The sequence below is a fragment of the Ascaphus truei genome, chromosome 7 (genome assembly GCF_040206685.1).
Source record: "Ascaphus truei isolate aAscTru1 chromosome 7, aAscTru1.hap1, whole genome shotgun sequence".
Classification (NCBI taxonomy): domain Eukaryota; kingdom Metazoa; phylum Chordata; class Amphibia; order Anura; family Ascaphidae; genus Ascaphus; species Ascaphus truei.
This window is the reverse complement of record NC_134489.1, coordinates 47,251,310-47,270,752: the sequence shown is the minus strand read 5'-3', so window position 1 is coordinate 47,270,752 and position 19,443 is coordinate 47,251,310. Positions and strand designations below refer to the sequence as shown.

The following is a 19,443-nucleotide window of genomic DNA, read 5'->3' as shown; positions in this document are numbered from 1 at the left end:
TAATTTCTAGGAATCTGTAAATGACTATCGCTCCTTTCATAGCCAGGGAGATAGACGTGCTTGTTTTGAAAGTGAGATGTAAAACTCAGCTCTGTGTTTTTTTTAATAGATGGTTCAATCTTAAAGGTATTGATCCACAAACCCTAGAGGTGGAAAGCTAAATATGCTAACACAATATAGTAGTAGAGTTGGTATGTCCCCTCATGTCTGTCTCTCTTCTCTCCCCCTCATGTCTTTCTCTCTCTTTTCATCCCTCATGTCTCTTTTCCCCTCATGTCTCTCTCTCTCTCTCTTCTCCCTTCCATGTCTCTCTCTCTTCTCCCATTCATGTGTCTCTTTTCTCCTTGTGTCTCTCTTTTCTCCCCTCATGTCTCTATCCTTTTCTTTTATTCCCCTCATGTCTCTCTCTCTATCTCTTTTCTCCACCATGTCTCACTCTTTGCTCCCCATCATGTATCTCTCTCTCTTTTCTCCCCTCGGGCCTGTCTCTCTTTTCCCTTCATGTCTCTCTTTCTTTTCTCCCCCCACTCATCTCTCTCTGTCTTCTCCCATTCATGTTTGTCTCTCTTTCCCCCTTTGTTTCTCTCTCTTTCCTCCTTTGTTTCTCTCTTTTCTCTCCCTCTATCTCTCTCTTTGCTCCCCCCATGTCCCGCTCTCCCTTTTTGCTCCCCCTCATGTCTCTCTCTCTTTGCTCCCCCTCATGTCCCTCTCTCTCTTTTCCCCCTCATGTCTCTCTCTTTCCTCCCCCTCATGTCTCTCTCTCTATTTTCACCCCCTCATGTCCCTCTCTCTCTCTTTTCCCCCTCATGTCTCTCTCTCTGTGCTCCCCCTCATGTCTTTCTCTCTTTGCTTCCCCTCATGCGTCTCTCGCTCTCTTTGCCCCCTCTCAGGTCTCTCTTTGCCCACCCTCACGTTTCTCTCTTTCCCCCACCCTCACGTCTCTCTCTTTCCCCCGCCCTCACGTCTCTCACTTTTCTCCCCCTCATGTCTTTCTTTCCCCTATTATGTATTTCTCTCTTGTACTTCATTTTCTCTTTGTGTGTCTCTTCGTTTCTGTCTTCTTCCCTTTCATGTCTGTTTTTACCCCTGTGATTTAACCCTTCCCATCCCTCTCACCTTTCCCAGCCTGTCTCTCAGGGTGCAGCTCCAGCCCCACACTGCTCTGCTTGAAGCCTTGACATAGGCCTCGCCAACCTAAGAAGGCTCTGCAGAGGAAGGGATTTCCCCTCTGTCCTTCTTACTGCCTCGCAGCCCAACCTGCAGAGGAAGGGATTTCCCTCTGTGCTTCCTTCCTGCATCTCAGGGCCCCCAATGTGTGTGTGTGAGGGGGGAGGAAGACTGGGCCTCCCAAGAGTGCAGACCCCCAGGCTTTGCCCGGGCTTTAGTTATGCCCCTGATACCTAGTCCTTCTGCTCCTAGAAATGTCAGGATCAATATTATTCTTGAATCATATAAGCAATTTGTAAGTGGTTAGAGAGCAGTTTCTTGTCCCCAATGACAATATGGGATATATTGAAGTGTTGCATTTGTTACAGCATTGTTTTTCCATTCTCTGTGTGGCAAATAAATCCATTAGGTCTGAGATGGCGTCATATGGAAGAAACTCAAATACCATGTTTGAACCTGATGTAAAATTGATTTGAGAGAAAATCCTTGTAAGGAGCAAATTATGTTAACCGGATACAGGCACTATATATAGGGTCTGCTCTGTATGTACTACCCTACACTTCTCTTGCTACTACTCTCATTCTTTTGAGCCTTGCTCTCACTCTCCAGCCACCTCTTTATATAGCACAGAGAGATGATCTTCAATAAGTCTTTTCCAGGTTCTAAACTTGCCTTCTCTCTCCCTGCTGTATATTGCGCACGTCATAATCTTGGCAGCTCACACAATGAACAGAATGTCTTCATGATTAACCCATAGTGTCCACAAACTGTTCTGCTGGGCAACTAGCCATCCTAATTTTAAAATCAATTAAATCTGATTAACTGTGCCAGAGTAATAAAATACAGTCACTATTGGAACACCCTCAGGGCTATGTTACTAAGCTCACTTTGATAACAAACTCTTCCATCCCATCATGTGTGCCCAACTCTTTCCAATTATAATACATTTGATACAACTTTCCTAACCCCTTGACTGCCAGAGAGGCCTGGAATGAAGTTTTTGGTAGTAACTAGCACAAAAAATTGTGACACCGGCTTCAGTTCCCTATGCTGCAGAGAGCAATAAGAAAACGCATAGGGCCTTATTTGGCTTGTTTGTGGCCAAGAATCCTCATTGAATTCTGCGGAGATTTTCAGCCCAAAACAGCCCGAATGGCCACAATGCAGCTAAACGGGCCCAAAGTTTATTGTTTAGCAGTGGATTATATGATGCAGTGAAGGGGTTAATCAATGTTGTTTTCAGCAAGAGTACTGAGCTGGAAGCGAGAAAATGTATGATAGAGGGAGAGATAGAGAAAGGGGAAAGAGGGAGGATTGAAAGATGGACATAGGGAGCGAGAAACAATCAGGGAGAGAGAAACAATCAGGGAGAGATAGAAAGTGAGGAGGAGTAATAAAGAATAACAGGATAAGGGAGGAGAGAATTAACGTTTCAGCAATCTCATTCAATCTAATTTAAATCAAAATACCACTTGTGGTGCATTTGTATGTCTCAGACAGGTCTGAAACCTGGTCTTTCCCCATTACTGTTTAGCATACAGTGCTTCTACTGCAGTCATGGATTCTGGGTAATGGCATGCAAATGAGTACAGTGTGCCATCTAATTTAGCGTACTGTTAGTATCATTCAAAGGTCTGAAATGCAGTCACATTAACTGGAAGTCTCTCACTCATGACAAGGTAGTGTTACTCACTTCAAGTAAATCCTGCAAGGGAGTCTGTTTTTTTTTTTGTTTTTTTAAACGGGTGCATTCACTTTAAATCTGTCTCACTCAATAGAAGACTGTCTCACTCAGTGGTAGACAGTCACATTCATTGGAAGGCAGTCTCAGTAGTTGGATGACTATCTTGCTCATTAAAAGGCAGACTCAATCATTCTAGACATCGTTGGCAACACAGACTTCAAGAGTCTTGTTCATATAATTTCAATTTATTAAATTGTCTCCCAAACCTCAATCTGTTACCCTAGACAACTGTATGTATATCAAGTCCCATAACCAATAAATTGGGTGCATGGCACTAATTGGATCCTTGACTACAGAGATCTGGAGTGCCTTGTAGAGTGGGGATATGCTCAAATCAAATAAATGTGTTATAATAGGTCCATCAGAGGCTGTGTAGAGCATAACGGATGTATCCGGCAGGCAAGGGGTTCACAGGGCCTGATGCCTGCAGTAAAAGTCTCCAGCAGAGAGAGCGTTTCTCTCTCTCCCTGCTGCTGCATTTACAGACACTGAAATGACAACCATTAGCCCAAGTATTAACTCTTCTCACATTTAAATAAAAGTTAATGGCATTTAAGCAGCTTGACGCAGAGCTGCAAACGTGAGCGACTGGGACCCGGATCTGAAAGTAATCCAAGGATACGTTCATTACGAAGGAATGGGAACAGCTGAGGGGAGGTGGGGCCATACAGTACCACATATCATAAGAGCAGAGACACAACATGAACGTGAGAGAGGAAAAGATAAGAGTGAGGAATGTAATAGAGAGGACAGATACAGTAAGAGTGAGAGAGGTAATTGTGTATGATATAAAAAGGTAATGGGGAGAGAGATAAAGAACCCTGTGTAAGGGAAAGGGAGATTAGGATTGAAATAAACGGCCCTCGTAATTATTATTTTTTTTAGGTTAGGTTATTTTTTTATGGCTTATAAGGTAGAGCTAATGTATAAGGGGAGTAAAGAGTGATAATATGGATATATGCACACTGGAAAATGCAGAACGTGAAAGATAAAACATTGTGTGACTGAGAGAGTTGGTCAGAGAGAGTGCTAGAGAAGATAATTGATATTTCTCAATAACCCAAATAATATAACAGTAGTACATTTTATTAAAGCAGCAATACTACATACCCCCCCTATTTTATTTTCTCCTTTTTTTTATATGTAAAGCATATGACACTGTATAATTCTACATTCTTACTTAAGCTGGCAATAGTTTGGGGCTCTTGTTATAAATCAGTAAAAATCCTGATTGTGTGCCTAACAAAAGGGCCAACTTCTATCTTTGTGCACCAGTCTGTGAAATGCTGCAGCTGATATGTAACATTATATTACTAAGTGTAACACATTATTGTTACAGCTTTCAGAGTAATAGAGAGTCTGCAGTTTGGAACATAACAGCTGATCTGTTTGTGATACTTTGTTGCCACATGGCAGAGCTCAAAAAGGTGTGTGTGAGAGCCTGTTTCAAAAGTTGATATGACTTTCTAAATGGTTGCTCTGGTCACCAAAGGATAATTAGTACATTTAAAAAAAATCATTACAAATTGCATCAGGGGTTAAAAAATGCAAACAGTATTATCTAATACTACAGAACTGATTTATTAAAAAAAAAAAAAACGTGTTGCTGATTGTTTTAAATGGGATTGTTGATGTCCGATATACAAATTTCCCTTCATACACTGAATACAGAATACAGCCCAGTTTTATTGGTGAGCCCAGTTTAAAAAGATTGGGAACTACAGTACTGATTTAGAGTTGTTAGATGACAGGTGAATGCAAGGCACAGTGTAATGTAAGCATAGAGCAAAATGTCATTCAGAACAGAATTATGACAAATGCTTGTTTAAAGGAGAACTACAGAGGCTAGAAAATAGAAAATCCCACATCATATAGTTTCTGTATTGTGGCAGCAGTTACAGAATTTGGATCGATTAACCCCTTCTGTGCTACAGGGTCTGTCATTTGGAAAAGGAAGGAGGCGTTCTCGAACACTATTATTGGAAGATGAATCTCCACATGACATCTTTCTTTAGGATTCAGGTCTGATTGTGTGTGTTCTCGCCCCCCCCCCCCCTCCCCACACACACATACACTATGCAGCAGCTGCTTTCAGCCTCCAGTAACCAATTTGTCCATGCGCAGATTCTGAAAGACGGGTATGAGAGGGGGTCCCTCATCACAGCAAAGCAGCTGTTCTATTGAAAAAGCGATTAGTATTAAGCACTATTGGACAGCTCGGGACATATGGAAGCGGCCCTTGTGAATGCACAGGAGCTCGCCAACTCTTCCTGTAATTACAGGGCTGGGGGAGGAATGATCATACATAAAGATGCCCTTGCTACAGTGACCTGGGATTCAGTGTGAGGGTAGTAAGGCAAAGCCCTCTTGTTTCTCCCAATATTTGACACCCCTCTGTCTGTCTATTCATGAATAGCAAAACAACTAATTATTTTGATACATTACGAATCTTCTCTAGCAATTGTTTATAGAAGCAAACAGATAATGGGTGTTGTAGACCTGTCTGAGACATGCAAATGCACCCATGGTGGTATTTTTATTTGCTAGAGGCAAAGAAGAGTATTTTGCTACATCCTACAGCAAGTGTATTTACTTTGCTACACCCTGAATAGAGCTGTTGCTCTAGTACAGCCCACAGCATGCGGTCTTAGACAGCTACTGTACAACCTACTATCAGCAAACTGACAACACTTGACACTTACATACAGTGTCTACGTACAGAGTCCCAGAGGCGGGGCGGAGTGGGCCACCGGGAAACAGGACAAATGGGGTGGGTGGGTCCATGGGCAGGTGCCGCCTTGGTTATTAAATTTGTGTATAGTGTAAGGGGGGCTTGATGGTGGTTACAGAGGCCCTGCACTCTTGCCACATCAATTAAACCGAGTGCCGGGGGAGAGCTCAGGGCCTCTTTAAGTGTTCGTGTTACCATGGTAAACCGATGTCACATGGTGATATGTTGCCATGACAATGTGACGTCACATGGCAATGCCTCGCCATGACAAACACAGATGCTGCACCATCATGACAATGCATTGTGGCAGAAGGGCTGGTAAGACGGATATCGCCTGTGACGATATCTGTCTCCAATCCGCCCCTGCCGACAGGGTGCATTCCCTTGTAGCCAGCGCTTTAACACTGCTTATCTACCAACTGTCCAACCCCTTTATAATACAAATTATAATAAATAAACAGAGCAGAGACACACAATAGTTGTCACAGAAAGGACTTTATTCTCCCCCCTAGCCACCAAAGATTCTCTGAGGTGGGGTGTATGTGGGGGTGACACAGGTTTTTAATGTAAAAACTTGTGTTGAACACTCCAGCTTATTTTCCTTCCTGTGGAGTCTCAGAAAGGTGCCTGACTGCACGGACTCAGAAATACACGAACACAGAAAGAATCCAGACCAGCTAGATGTACAGAAGGTATACAGTGTCAGGACGCCTCGCCATCATGGCGGATAAATATCCTATAAGCTCTCTCCGCTTGACAGTTTTGCAGGAAGGTTTTGTAGGTTTGAGTATCGTGTCGTTTGTGCATTTGTCCTGATTCCTCCAGATGTACCAGCGTGCCCATTCCCTCCATGAAGGGACACAGAACCCTCCCCTAGAGCTATTGGCATGAGAGGGTGTCCTTGTAGGGGTGGCTTCCCAGTAGCTTGTCTGCTGGTCTCTCTCTTGGTTTAAGGCACTGCTACAAGGGTTCAGCATTTATCTACCACAACCCTAAACCCGAGCAGAATTCTAGCCCTCTATCTCCCCAAACCAGAGGAGGGAGGGATTACAAGAGGGCAAGTAAATGTGGACATTTCTTGCAGGGTGGTGGGGGAAGTACAGAGTGGGTTGTCTATAGATCGTTATACCCCTAGGCACCTGTCGGCTACAAGTGCTGGGAATAAAATTAAGAGTTTTTGGCCCTGCTTTGTAGCCAAAAGCTGCTCTATGCTGTGGATTCTGGAGCAGAATATTGGTACTCAAGTATTTTGACTCACTCCCTTAAAAATGAACATGCCGCATTATATAATGGTGCTGAGCACACCCAGGCAGTTTAATATGGGCACCAAAAGAATGTCGTCCTCGACAAAACATAAACTAGAGCAGCTTTGATTCAATTTCCAGACATTTGACAGATTTCCATGTTGGGTTTGTGTGGTGCTGCCTAACACACAGTAATAAAACACAAGCAGTAGTTGCTGTTTGGATTAAGTGAGTTGCAATCAGGAGTGGGCAGCTGCTCAATTCATTGATTAGATCAAACATGTGCTCTTGATTCAGCAAGAGAGTTGCAATAGTGTGTAGACATACTCATCATATTTCTATAATGCAGCACATTTGTTTTGAAGGGGAGAGAGGCCCTAACATGAACACTGACTGTTTCCAAGGACATACACCCCCACTATTTCCCTTACCCCCTATACGTTCTTTGCCCTTTGGCAGTTTCACACAGTGCTCTCCAGCATCCACTCTGTACTGCTGAACGTGACCCTGCGGTGGCCGAGGGCAGTCTCCTGGTTGTGCAGCTCCGAGGTGGACATGTGTCTCTTTGTCCGTGCCCTGCGTGGGTAACTGTGGCTCTGGAACAGGCTGTAGTCCCCATCAAAGGAGAACCTGTGCTGATGAATCCTGGAGCCTGGTTTGGGCCCAGGACGGCTCTGCCCATCAGTGCCGATCAGGCAGAGCGAGGCAGTAGAGCCCATTGCACTGCTCTGTGTCTGGTCACCATCCCCTGAAAGGGAGGACAGGAGTGCCACTGTCTGCAAGTCGCAGGATGTCTGAGTTCTCCTCTTGTCCAGCACAGTCAGAGGAGCCGGGGGAGGCGACAGTGGAGGCTTCTCCACTTTCCCAGGGTCTTTTCCATCCACTGGAGTCTCTTTGGCATTAGGGGGCAAGGGTTCATAGCTGTTCTCCCCCAGCTTGGCACAGGATTTGGCACAGGCCCCAGACTGCTGTCCATTTGTTTGGGAGTACACGTTGCTGACTCTGGCTTTGCCTCCCTCCTCCTGGCCGCTGTACACCTTGTACCGGATCATCAGGATGATGATAAATACTAGCACTGAGGCCACGATGATACCTCCAATGATGATGATCATGGTGCCCCCCAGGAACTGGGTGTGGAGTGGCTGGCACTGCCCGCTCTCCTCTCGCGTGCTGAACTGTATGCAGCCAACAACCCGTGTGGCGGTGAGAGAGGTCATCCCATCATCATACACAGCCAGGACGCATAAATCATACTCACGACCGGGGGCTAAATCGTTCACCAGGAAGCTCCTGTTACTGGGGGGGATCATCCTGCAGGGACAGAGCACAGTGGCAAGAGTGAGTAAGGGCAGGCAAGAGTGATCAAGGGGTTATAGTAAAGAAGCAGGAAATTGTGAAAAACAGGGGGGGGGGGTAGTAGTGACAGATAGGCATACAGTGACACAGACACAAGATAGTGATAGGCAAACAAACAAAGAAGTGGTAACCACAGATAGGAATACAGTAGAGCAGGGGTGCTTAATTTCAGTCCTCAACACCCCACAACAGGTCAGGGTTTCAGGATATCCCTGCTTCAACACAGGTGGCTCAATCAGAGGCTCGATTGAGCTACCTGTGCTAAAGCTGGGATATCCTGAAAACCTGACGTGTTGAGGTGGGGCTTGAGGACTGGAGTTGAGCACTCCTGCAGTGGGGCAATAGTGATAGAGAGACACAGAACAGTGACAAGAGCGGGGCACAGACAGGAAAATAGTAATGCACTAGGTAATAGTGAGATGCAAAGCAGGGAGCATAATGGGTATTTATATATTTATGTAGTACAGGTAGCAGCAGAGTCAACATCACCCTCACTCAAAGTCTTGCAATCTCTCTCTATCTATCTCTATCTTCTAACTTGTGCTTTACAATCTCTCCCCACCCATGGCTCATTTTTCTCAGTCAGTCTCTCACCATCCATTCTCTTTTATCTTCGGTAATTTGTACATGAGTTATGAGGCACCCAGAGATTTTATTCTGTACACATAAAGAACATAATCACACGCCATCTCACTATCACAAAACAAGAACCCAAGAATATATCACAGTGCAACACCATCACAATAAATTCCACTATTTCACCAATAAATGATTCTTTCACAAAATATATATTTTTTTACTACCAACATGTTATACAACATGGCATTCTCTAACTATGTATCACATTACGTTTCATAACATCCTATTTCAGTCTCCCTAGCAAAGACCAATGTCACTATTTTCATTTTGTTCTATTACTATCCTAAGCAGCACAGCAGTACAGTGTAACACAGGGATGAGAGTGCAAGACAAAAAGGTCAAACGTTGGAGTCCATGCCATTGTTTGCGTGAGAGATAAGATTAAGGCAGTTCTTTTACTTAAATGGTGTATACAAATACATTTATCAGCAGAGGGAAGGGAGTCAGAGCCCAATGGAAGGTGAGGAGAGTGATCAGGGTTGATGTCCGATGGAATATGAGCCAGTGAGCGCATGGTAGTGAAAGGAAAAAAGTATAGTAGTTAGTGGATATGTATTTTTGTAATAGTGCAGTACTTTACTGTATGTATGTATGTCTTTATTTATATAGCACCATTAATGTACATAGGGCCATTAATGTACATACTGTAGCACTTATTACTGGTGAAAAGTGATAAAACGGCGCAAAAAAATTAATAGGTGATCACTGTAAATTCAGTAAAGTGAATACAACAATCTTAAAATTAATTAATTAAAGTGCACGTTTAGTATATAACACATAGATATTGTGAAGATATAAAAACCAAAAAAATGTGGTGAAAAGAATAATAACGTTTTGACCCCTTGCTCGAACCCTCTGGTGGGATATGTTTTCACTTGTCCCTCAGTGTTGTAGTAGATTCTCAGATTCCAGGGGGAGCATAGAGGAAAAACACAAAAGCACAGAAAATCTAAGTGCAGGAGAAATACAAAGTGAAACAAATGTCAGCTCCAATCTTGTGAAAGGCCTACTTACAAACTCTAAGAATATCAACAGCAGTGTGTAATCAAGGCTTTAGGCAATCTATTCAAGGTGAGTGTCAGCTCAGCACGGATTGAGGGAGAAGCAGCTCCAATACTCAAGAAGATGTAGCCCCAATATAGAGAGAGGCAAAAGCTACATAGCATAGATCAACCAGATTTAAAAGGTTTTAATCTAAGTGTAAAAATCACACTTACAATATATCAATAAAAAACGGGCATATCACACTGCAATAGTGTATTGAAGAGACAGCTTGGCACACCAGCTCACCGTCCTGTAGCCACCATAAGATCTCTGTCTCCAGCCTTTACTCCATCGCGTCTCCGCGGGTCTGGGCGTCTGATGTCAGATCCGGTTTTCAGGTAGCAACCTCGCGGCCTGCGGCTCCTCTCCAAGAATGCTCCGTATGGTGAAAAGACTCCCACTCAACCGGTTTCGCCACATGATACCGTCAGCTTCGCCAGGAGCTCCTGGAGACGCAATGGAGTAAAGGCTGGAGACAGAGATCTTATGGTTGATCTATGCTATGTAGCTTTTCCTCTCTATATTGGGGCTACATCTTCTTGAGTACTGGAGCTGATTCTCCCTCAATCCGTGCTGAGCGGACACTCACCTTGGATAGACTGCCTAAAGCCTTGATTACACACTGCTGTTGATATTCTTACAGTTTGTAAGTAGGCCTTTCACAAGAGCCATGATTGGAGCTGACATTTGTTTCACTTTGTATTTCTCCGGCACTTAGATTTTCTGTTTTTCCCTCTATGCTCCCACTGGAATCTGTGAGCATACTGTAGCTCTTCACAGCAGTAATACACGTGACAATCATATAAATAACAAATAATATAAATAACACAAAGGGGAGAAGTGCTTCAGACATAAAAATAACATTCAGGAAAATGAGACTCTGCTCCGAAGAGCTTACAATCTAATTCGTTGGTAGGAATAACGTACAGAGACAGTAGGAGGTTTTGGCAAGTGCATCTGCAAGGGGCCAAGGTTAATGTATGAGGTGTTAATTATCAGCCATGGAGCTACTCATATGCTTCCTTAAGCAGGTGTGTTTTGAGTTGGTTCTTAAAAGTGGATAGCGAGGGTGCTAGTCGGGTATTGAGGGGAAGGGCATTCCAGAGGTGTGGGGCAGTCAGTGAGAAAGGTTTAAGGCGGGAGAGGGATTAGATACAAAAGGGGTAGAGAGAAGACATCCTTGAGCAGAACGCAAGAGTCAGGATGGTGTATAGCGAGAAATAAGGGCTGAGATGTAAGGAGGAGCAGAAGAGTGTAATGCTTTAAAAGTGAGGAGGAGAAGTGAGGAGGTGTGTGATACAGGATTTGATAGGAAGCCAGGAGAGGGATTTCAGCAGGGGAGACACTGTGACAGATTTTGGAAATAGAGTGATTCTGGCAGCAGCATTTAGGATAGACAGGTGAAAGGCAGGAAGGCCAGACAAAAGGAGGTTACAGTAGTCAAGCAACAGAGGAAAGGGTGAATCGGTCACAATGACATCTCCTCAATGTATCACGTAAACACCATTATCACAATGTATCACTTTATGACATCATAACCGTAATTACAGTCTATAATCATTATCTATAATCTATAACATCATTGCCATGCTTGACAGTATGACATTGTCATCATCATGAGCACAATGCATCACTTTATTACATCATCGCAATGTGTATGAAAGCATCATCTTATAACATCTTCACCACTGCTGTCACAATTTACCACTTTATAAAATCATCACTACCATAACTTCTAGTCAATCAGAATGTAACAAAGGTTACATTTGATGGACATATGCCTTTTTTCAACCTCATCTACTATGTAACCAAGTATCACAGTATGACATCATCATCACGATTACAACGTATCACTTTATGATATGATCACCATATAGTCACATTATATTATCACCATGAGCACAACACATCACTTTATAACATAATCACCAAGCATCACCATGTAGTAACATGTAATAACATTATGTCATCATGCCCATGAATACCAAGAACCACAATCACTACCAACCATACTCAATCCCTTCCCAGCACCCCATATTCCCCTTTTCTCACCTGTACACCAGAGAGTCATCCAGAGAGCTGTTGTACTGGATCTGATACATGCGGATCCCGGGGATGTGACGTTCGGATAGCCATTGGATGACCACTGAGGTGGACTTCAGCTTGTCCACCATGATCCTCCTGTCCTGCAGGTTCTTGGTGTCATTGGACTTGGCAGAGGTTGTGATGTCGGAGGACCTTAGGTCCGGCTCTTTCATATGCCCTGTGTTGTTGACCAGCAGCGGGAGGGGGACGATAGCCATTTCTACAGGGGCAGTGGCCTCTCCAGCTGCATTAGAGGCAATGCAGGTAAAGGCTCCACTGTCTTTCAGTGTGGTGATCAGGATGTCCAGGGTCCCATTGTCATGAGCCACCACCCGCGTCGTGTTGTGGATCAACTTTCCATCTGGACCAATCCAGTGAACTGATGGTTCTGGGTCTCCTACTGCCTTGCACTTTATGCTGACCGCTTGGCCCTCCATTACAAAGGGCTTGCTGGCGTAGTGCCGTGTGATAAAAGGAGGCTCACAGATAAACTCCTCCTCTTGGATGGACCAAAAGTACTTATCCGTTAACTGCTCTGGAGAGGCACAGGTCTCCAGGTCGTCCTCTCGTGTCAGACGTCGGAGCCACAGGAGCTCGCAGTTGCAGTGCAGGGGGTTCCCTCCAAAGCTAATAGCCAGGGAGGAAGGGCTGGGTCCCCTGGTGTTAGCCAACACCTGGGACTTGAGAAATAGGTTATCTGGGGGCAACTTGTGAAGCCGATTGGAGGTCATATCCAGTCTCACAAGCTTGAGCAGCAGGGTAAACGTACCTTCCGCGATGTAGTCGATTAGGTTGTGGTCCAGGGTCAGCGTGTTGAGGTTGACCATCTGGCCGATATCCTCCCAGGGCAGTGTCTCAAGGTTGTTGTAGGACAGGTCAAGGTCCTCCACAGTGGGCAGGAACTCACTGAAAGCTCCCGGCTGGACAGAGTTGATCTGGTTGTTTCCCAGGATGAGGTGGCGCAGGTTGCCCAAGCCTCGGAAATGTTCATGCCGGAGGGCTGAGAGGCGGTTGCTGTTCATGTGAAGGGCACGCAGGGAGCGCAGGTCAGAGAACGCCAGCGGCACAATCTGGCTTATAGTGTTCCGCGACAGTGTCAAGTGCACTAGGTTGGTCATGTTGGCAAAGTCTTTGCGCCGGATGACAGTGATGAAGTTGTCGGTCAGACGCAGCTCCACTGTTCGGCGGTCAATTGCTGGTGGCACGAAGAGTAGCCCCGTCTTGGCACAAAGCATGGTAAGGGTCGGGGAGTTGGTCTGGCAAATGCAGCGGCCGGGGCAGTGTTGTGCAGCCCCTAAATACCCCAGGGCTCCCATCACCAGCAGACACAGCAGCTTCTCCATAGCCACTCAGCTTAGGGTGTCTATGGAGGGAAAAGCAGATAGATAGGTGAAAGCTTTACTTTGAAATATTAATCTTAAAGGTGTGTGCCCTTTGTAAAATACATGGTCAACACTAGTGGAGCTCTACAAAATGAAATTTAAACAATCCTATTTCCTTACAAGGGTGTGGAGGCTGCATTTGTGATGTAATGTATGGCCCTGTGAACCTGAAGTACCTCGAGATCCATTATTAATACTTTTTTTACCCAGAGTTGTTGTTTAAAACATCAGTTGAAGAAGAACAGAGAATGGGCACATAAGGGCAAAAACAAAAGCCATAGGAATTAGCAATGGATCTCAATGCATTTTGACCTCCCAGTGTGATAAATGACATCACCAATCCAAGATGGCCACCTCTAGGCTTCAGAGAGGAAAATAAGTATTAATCTGTATTTTTAAATAGCCCTGATATTGTACAATTTGTTTTTCTTTTCTTACATGTTAATACTGTGAGGCAAGTGTGGAGCAATTAAGGAGGAGATCTTTAGAGCAATGAACTGTATATCTAGAATTATCCTTTGACATATCTTGTAGTCCTGACTGTAGATAATGCCATCATTGCTGTCATACACACAGCTCTTAGTGTATCAATAATTAACCCCATAAAGTGCTGCATAGATGTGCACGGCCCTTCTGACCACAGATTATCAGCAAGTGAGCCCTAATGGCAGACTGACTGGATACATAATAGGGCTCATTAGGAATATGGATTATTTACAGTAATTCAATAGTGATAATTCATAAGTGATCATATACAGAGAGAGATCCTATCTGTCAATCCATATCTGTCTCTCCCCCTGTCTTCCCTTAATTTCTCCCTGTCTGTCTTTCCACTTTCTCTGTCTCACCATTTCCTTCACCCCCTCCTTCTCTCCTTCCTTCCCTTTATTTCTCAATTGTCCATCTTGGACTTTTGCTGTTGTAGGACATGCCCTGTTGGGAGATACAGAGCAAACATAACTAGTGGTTGTTCTGGTACAGCCTCTTCGCAAAGTTGATGAAAGGTTAATACAGCAAAGGCATTTAAAATACCATGAGACAGACAAATAAGGTAGCCTACATATGGAAAAAGACAGAGATTGGGATCTAAGGCAGTTTACGAAAATTAGTGGAGAGGGTTGGTGTAATGCTCCTTTTTTACTGACAATGTTTGTACCTTTTTTATTTTTCTTGTCTCTCTCTTTCCTTCTCTCACTCTCTGCCTCTCTCTCATTTCCTCCTCCTCTTCCTCTCTGTCTGCCTCACGGGGATACAGTACATGTATAGAGCTCTTATGTTACTGGTGAGTGGGAAATCTATTCCTTCAGGAGGGAAGAGGCTTTTTACTGAAGATCAATGAGATTAGACTGTGCAGGTTAAAAGAAATTGACCCATCCCTACAATCGAGGGAATGGGACCAGTCCCTATCTCTGAGCAATCCATGAGGTAATCTGATAGCAGAGCAGAACATGTTGGGCAGTAAAGAGCAAACAATGACTCATGGTTATTGGTTTATTACAACTTGAGCTTTTGGTGCGAAATAACTGGTAAAAATAAGTACATAAATAAATAGCAGTGGCACAGGATTTGATACCTATTGCTCCTACTTCCTATTGACCATACCCAGATCATAAACTGAGGGACACAGGGAAAAATACCTGCATACACTGAATACTAGAGCTCATCCACAAACACACTGACAACCAACAAAAGCCCGTTGCTTCTGCCCTTCTCCCCCAATATCCCTCTGTTCCTACCCCGTAGACAATTGATTATTTTTACGTCAGGAGAGAGGCAGGCTCTGCCAGCTCGAGACACATGGAGGACTCTAATAAATTAGGTCTCTAAAACCTGACGCATAGCAGTGCTTCCTCTATAAGTCTGCCACTATCCCATCCTTATACCATACTGATACACAACGGCAGAATACAATCACCACTAAAAAACTATAAAGTCTACATCTAATGTAAAGGAGTTGTTTATCACGTTTTATACATTTAACTAGACTGGTGCATTTAATTGCTAATGAAAACTGGAGTAAAATAATGAAGAACAATGGTGCATCCCATTATACAGTAACGCCTCTCTAATTGCATCCTAATACTCTGTATATCTGCCTCACATGCCTCTCCTTGACATGTGGGGCAACATTAGAGAACATGATCTACAGTAGATACATTGTTGTTTGTGTACCAATGAAACGTGTTAATTACGTGCTGGACAGGTAAGTTAACAGTTCCTCACACCTGGCAAAATGTTTATCCATAAGAAAAGAAAAAAAGTATCAACAGTGACATGTAATTGACATTACCCAAATGTCATGATCATGAACGTAGAGAAAAATCAGGTGCTAAGAACATTGACGCTGAAAGACAGACGGAAAATGTCGCATAAGGGGTTATTCACTAAACTGTGATAGTGCCAATTAAGGCACTATATATAGGCAATACGAATATATATATATGTAAACAAAAGAGACAGCACTCCCAATAGACAATCCAGAATGGCCTGGTGCTCGTCTCAGAATGATATGTAAATAATATGTTACCATCCAGACAAACGGCAAAGCAGAGACAACACTCACAAGGTAAGTTTTCAAACGTCGGATCTATGTGTTTTTTTGACAATATAGCTTTTTGAAAACTTACCTTCTGAGTGCTATATCTGCTTTGCTTTCGTCTGGATGGTAACATATACATATATATACACATACATACATACATACATACATACATACATACATACATATATATATATATATACATACATACATACATACATACACCACCAAAAGAAAAAAGTCCCTCACATAAAGCACTCAGTCATATCAAAAAAAATTATACCAAAATCATTTGGATCATCAAAAAGAAAATATTTTACAAACACATATAATACATAATAACAAACATGGAAAATTGACTAGAAAACCTGCCTGCAAAAACTCTATATAATGAGTACAAATAAAAAGGACTGTCAAAAATATAAAAGAAAAAGGAAAATGAAACCTCTAAGAATAAAACCACAGTGGGAACAACAGTGCCCAATGTGATTAAACTGGCCAGTCATAAACCAAGAGTTAATTCAAAACCTAAAACTCTAATGGCTATACTAGAATCACTAATGATAAAGCCAATGATAGAAAAGGAGGGGCACCCTTGTAAGTACATGAATCACACATAAGAGGTAGTCTTCCTATCCACATATACTGTATACCTGCAAAGGAACGTGTGTTAAATGATAAGTACCCCCTAGCCTAGGAGACTGTATGCTGCAAACATAACCTAAACCAAGGGGGAGATGGCACGTGAAGCATAAAGAGATGGTATCACAATGTCCTGAGGTATATGGCCTCTATGTGGCAATGCACTATAGAGACACCAGTCCAATGACTAGTGTGGCACTTATAAAGACAACAACAATTAACTTACTTGAAATACTCAGCCCGTCAATGCACAGGAAAAGAGAGTCCTCTGTGTTCAAAATGATGGAAAAAGTGTCCAGCAAGGGTCATCCCCAACAAAGTGCAGCAGAAGCCACAGTGTGACAAAGTCCTTAAATAAGCAGAAAAGTATCCAAAATAGAGCGTCCTAAACCACTAACATGTTTCGCCCTACTGGGCTTCTTCCCAGAGTGGTATGTATATATATATATATATATATATATATATATATATATATATATATATATATATATATATCAAATAAAAGATCACTTGTGAGCACATTTACATGTCTTAGACAGGTCTGCAACCCTGGCTTTCACTATTTTCACCTAACATACAGTGCTTCCACTGCAGCAAGGAATTCTGGGAAATGACATGCAAATGAGGACACCAATGTCACCTTTTGCCTGAAATGTGAATGTGCTCACAAGTGATCTTATTATTTGCTATATGCTAGTGCTGGCGGTTTCTTGTCGCCTTTTTCACCCACCATAACTTTAAATATGTATGGTATATATATATATACATAGTGTATCTCTGCCCCATTTTAATTGCTTTCATTGTTTTGGTCTTTTGATGATATTTACTGTGCTTGCTTTTATTTTGCTTTTTGCCTTTTGTCTCAGTTTTATTATTGATGACCCTTTCCTATGCTTTCTATCTGCCTCTTTCTCTCTGTTTCTATCAGTCCCTATCCTCAGCTTGGTTTGTCTCTCTTCTTGCTTTTTTTTTTTTTTGCTTTGAAATTTTTTCTCTTATTAATTGGAGAGCTTACAGTCTCAGACTCTATCTAATTTCCTAACCAAAAAGCCGTCAAGGGAAGGGCGTATGTATATGATGGGGGAAATAACGCGAGAATGCATCTGATCTGAGAGAAACCAGGAAATGACGGTTTGTTTTGGTTTCACATCCTCGGATCGATTATGTCGTTATGGTCCTGTGGTCCGGGACAACCCAGAAAGCAAGTGTTCTTGGGAATACCACCAATCCCATTATTGACAGGTGTAGTATTTTAGGGCCTCAATGTGCCCATCCTTAATATGTTCAAATGTTTATGAGGAAGATTTAGTAGTGGGCTGCAAAGAGGGTAGCTCCATCTGTGTCCAGTTGTGCACCGGTTTCTACCACAGCTGCAGTAGAAGTCAGAAACAAATTTGCAGGGGTGTACTGGGGTAAGGTTAGTCTTTGCTGGCACTCTGAGGTGTGCTGTATGTCCCTGGAGACCTGGCAAAAGGCAGATTCTGCCAGAAGCATGTGAGGCTCCTTTCCCCGTTGGGACCTAGGCAGCCACCTAACCTGTATGTCCCTTAATGGTACAGCCACCTCTGGTTTTACCCAACGTCTTCCACCTGAAAAACTAGTGCAACATACTTCACCAGGTCTTATGAGAAAATCAATGTGATGATTTAATAAATCTGGTGCTGTTTTATTTGTTTTGTCCTATTTTTGCACTTGGAGACTTTGAAATGAATCTTCTACAGTCTTCAAGGTGCAAAATGATGCTAGTAAACCACACCAGATAAATAAAAAGAAAAAGAACACCCACACCTTCTAATGGGATTTTTCTGTTTGATAAATCAGTTTTTACAGAGCAGAGATGGATACACCCCGTGAGCATTCCCCTTGCCCACAAAATTGTTTGGCATTATGGGTTAGAGGAGGTGACACGTGTGTCCTATCTTTCTTCCTTCTGTTTCTGCGAGAGATCTGTCAGCTGCCTCAGGATAAGGAGCCTGAGCCTGAATGGGGATGACACTTTTGGACAGGACAAGCGTGGACTTTTCACTTTGATTAGACCCTGTAAGGGACAGCCAGGCTGTTCTAAGCCACACTGCTGTTACTGTGAGGAGTGGGGGGTGAGTCTCAAAATCCATGTGTCAACCCACTGTAGTGTCAAATACAGAGTTTTGCAGCATCATGCTGCAGGGCAGGCCCATTTTCTACAAGCCTTGGATTGGCCTTGTGGAAAAATACTTTGGGGGCTATTAAAAATATCTCCGGCTGGAATTTATATCTCCTTGATAAATAATTTATCAATTTGTAATAGTACACACTGACAAATCTGAAGTCAATCCTTTTCAAGATTATTATCTTGGTACAAACTTCAAATTATATATATGTTCAGTTGACTATAGCCTCTCATATGATCATGTATATTGTTATGGTATATGTATGTATTCTTTGAACATGTGGCTTGGGTTCCACCCTGTGTCCCCTTACCTTCCGCTGCGGCTGCGACTGGCAGGGGAGGCTGGGGAGAGTTCGGGGAGACTGCAGGAGTTTGCAGTATGGACCGGATTGGCGAGTGCATCGCTGGAGCTCCTCCGAGGGTGCCGCCATTTTGGAAATTTGCACACATGCGCAGTAACGTCTAGCGCATGCGCAGAAGGAATCTTGAGTGAGGTGGCCATTACAGGGCTTTGCGCATGTGCAGTAGCTTAGGCAGAGCAGTAGCCATTACATACATGTCCGCAGGGGAACTAAAACCCCCAGCAGCCAATGGGGCAGCAACATCCCATGGCGCGAACCAGCCAATAGGGCTGCAGCATTCCCTGCACAAGAAAAAGATACATTCTGCAAGCTGGAACACGCCAGGCAGTCGGAGCTGGGAGAGGAATAGCGTAGGTTGT

At 43.4% G+C, this 19,443-nt stretch overlaps 1 protein-coding gene across 5 annotated transcripts in view; it reads right to left on the bottom strand.

The window, feature by feature from the left end:
• Positions 1-6,126: 6,126 nt before the first annotated feature.
• Positions 6,127-19,443, bottom strand: part of LOC142499209 (leucine-rich repeat and fibronectin type III domain-containing protein 1-like) — a 50,456-nt gene continuing 37,139 nt past the window's right edge. For 3 of the 5 annotated variants that reach the window (XM_075608239.1, XM_075608240.1, XM_075608243.1), the window contains 2 exons: positions 11,978-13,373; positions 6,127-8,197 (listed from right to left, as the gene is read on the bottom strand). In XM_075608239.1, the coding sequence (XP_075464354.1) occupies positions 7,348-8,197; positions 11,978-13,353 (2,226 nt within the window). In that variant the 5' untranslated portion in view covers positions 13,354-13,373 and the 3' untranslated portion in view covers positions 6,127-7,347. Of the gene's footprint in view, positions 8,198-11,977; positions 13,374-14,240; positions 14,326-14,548; positions 14,718-19,443 lie in introns of all 5 variants that reach the window. The other 2 variants (XM_075608241.1, XM_075608242.1) reach the window with 2 other exon arrangements.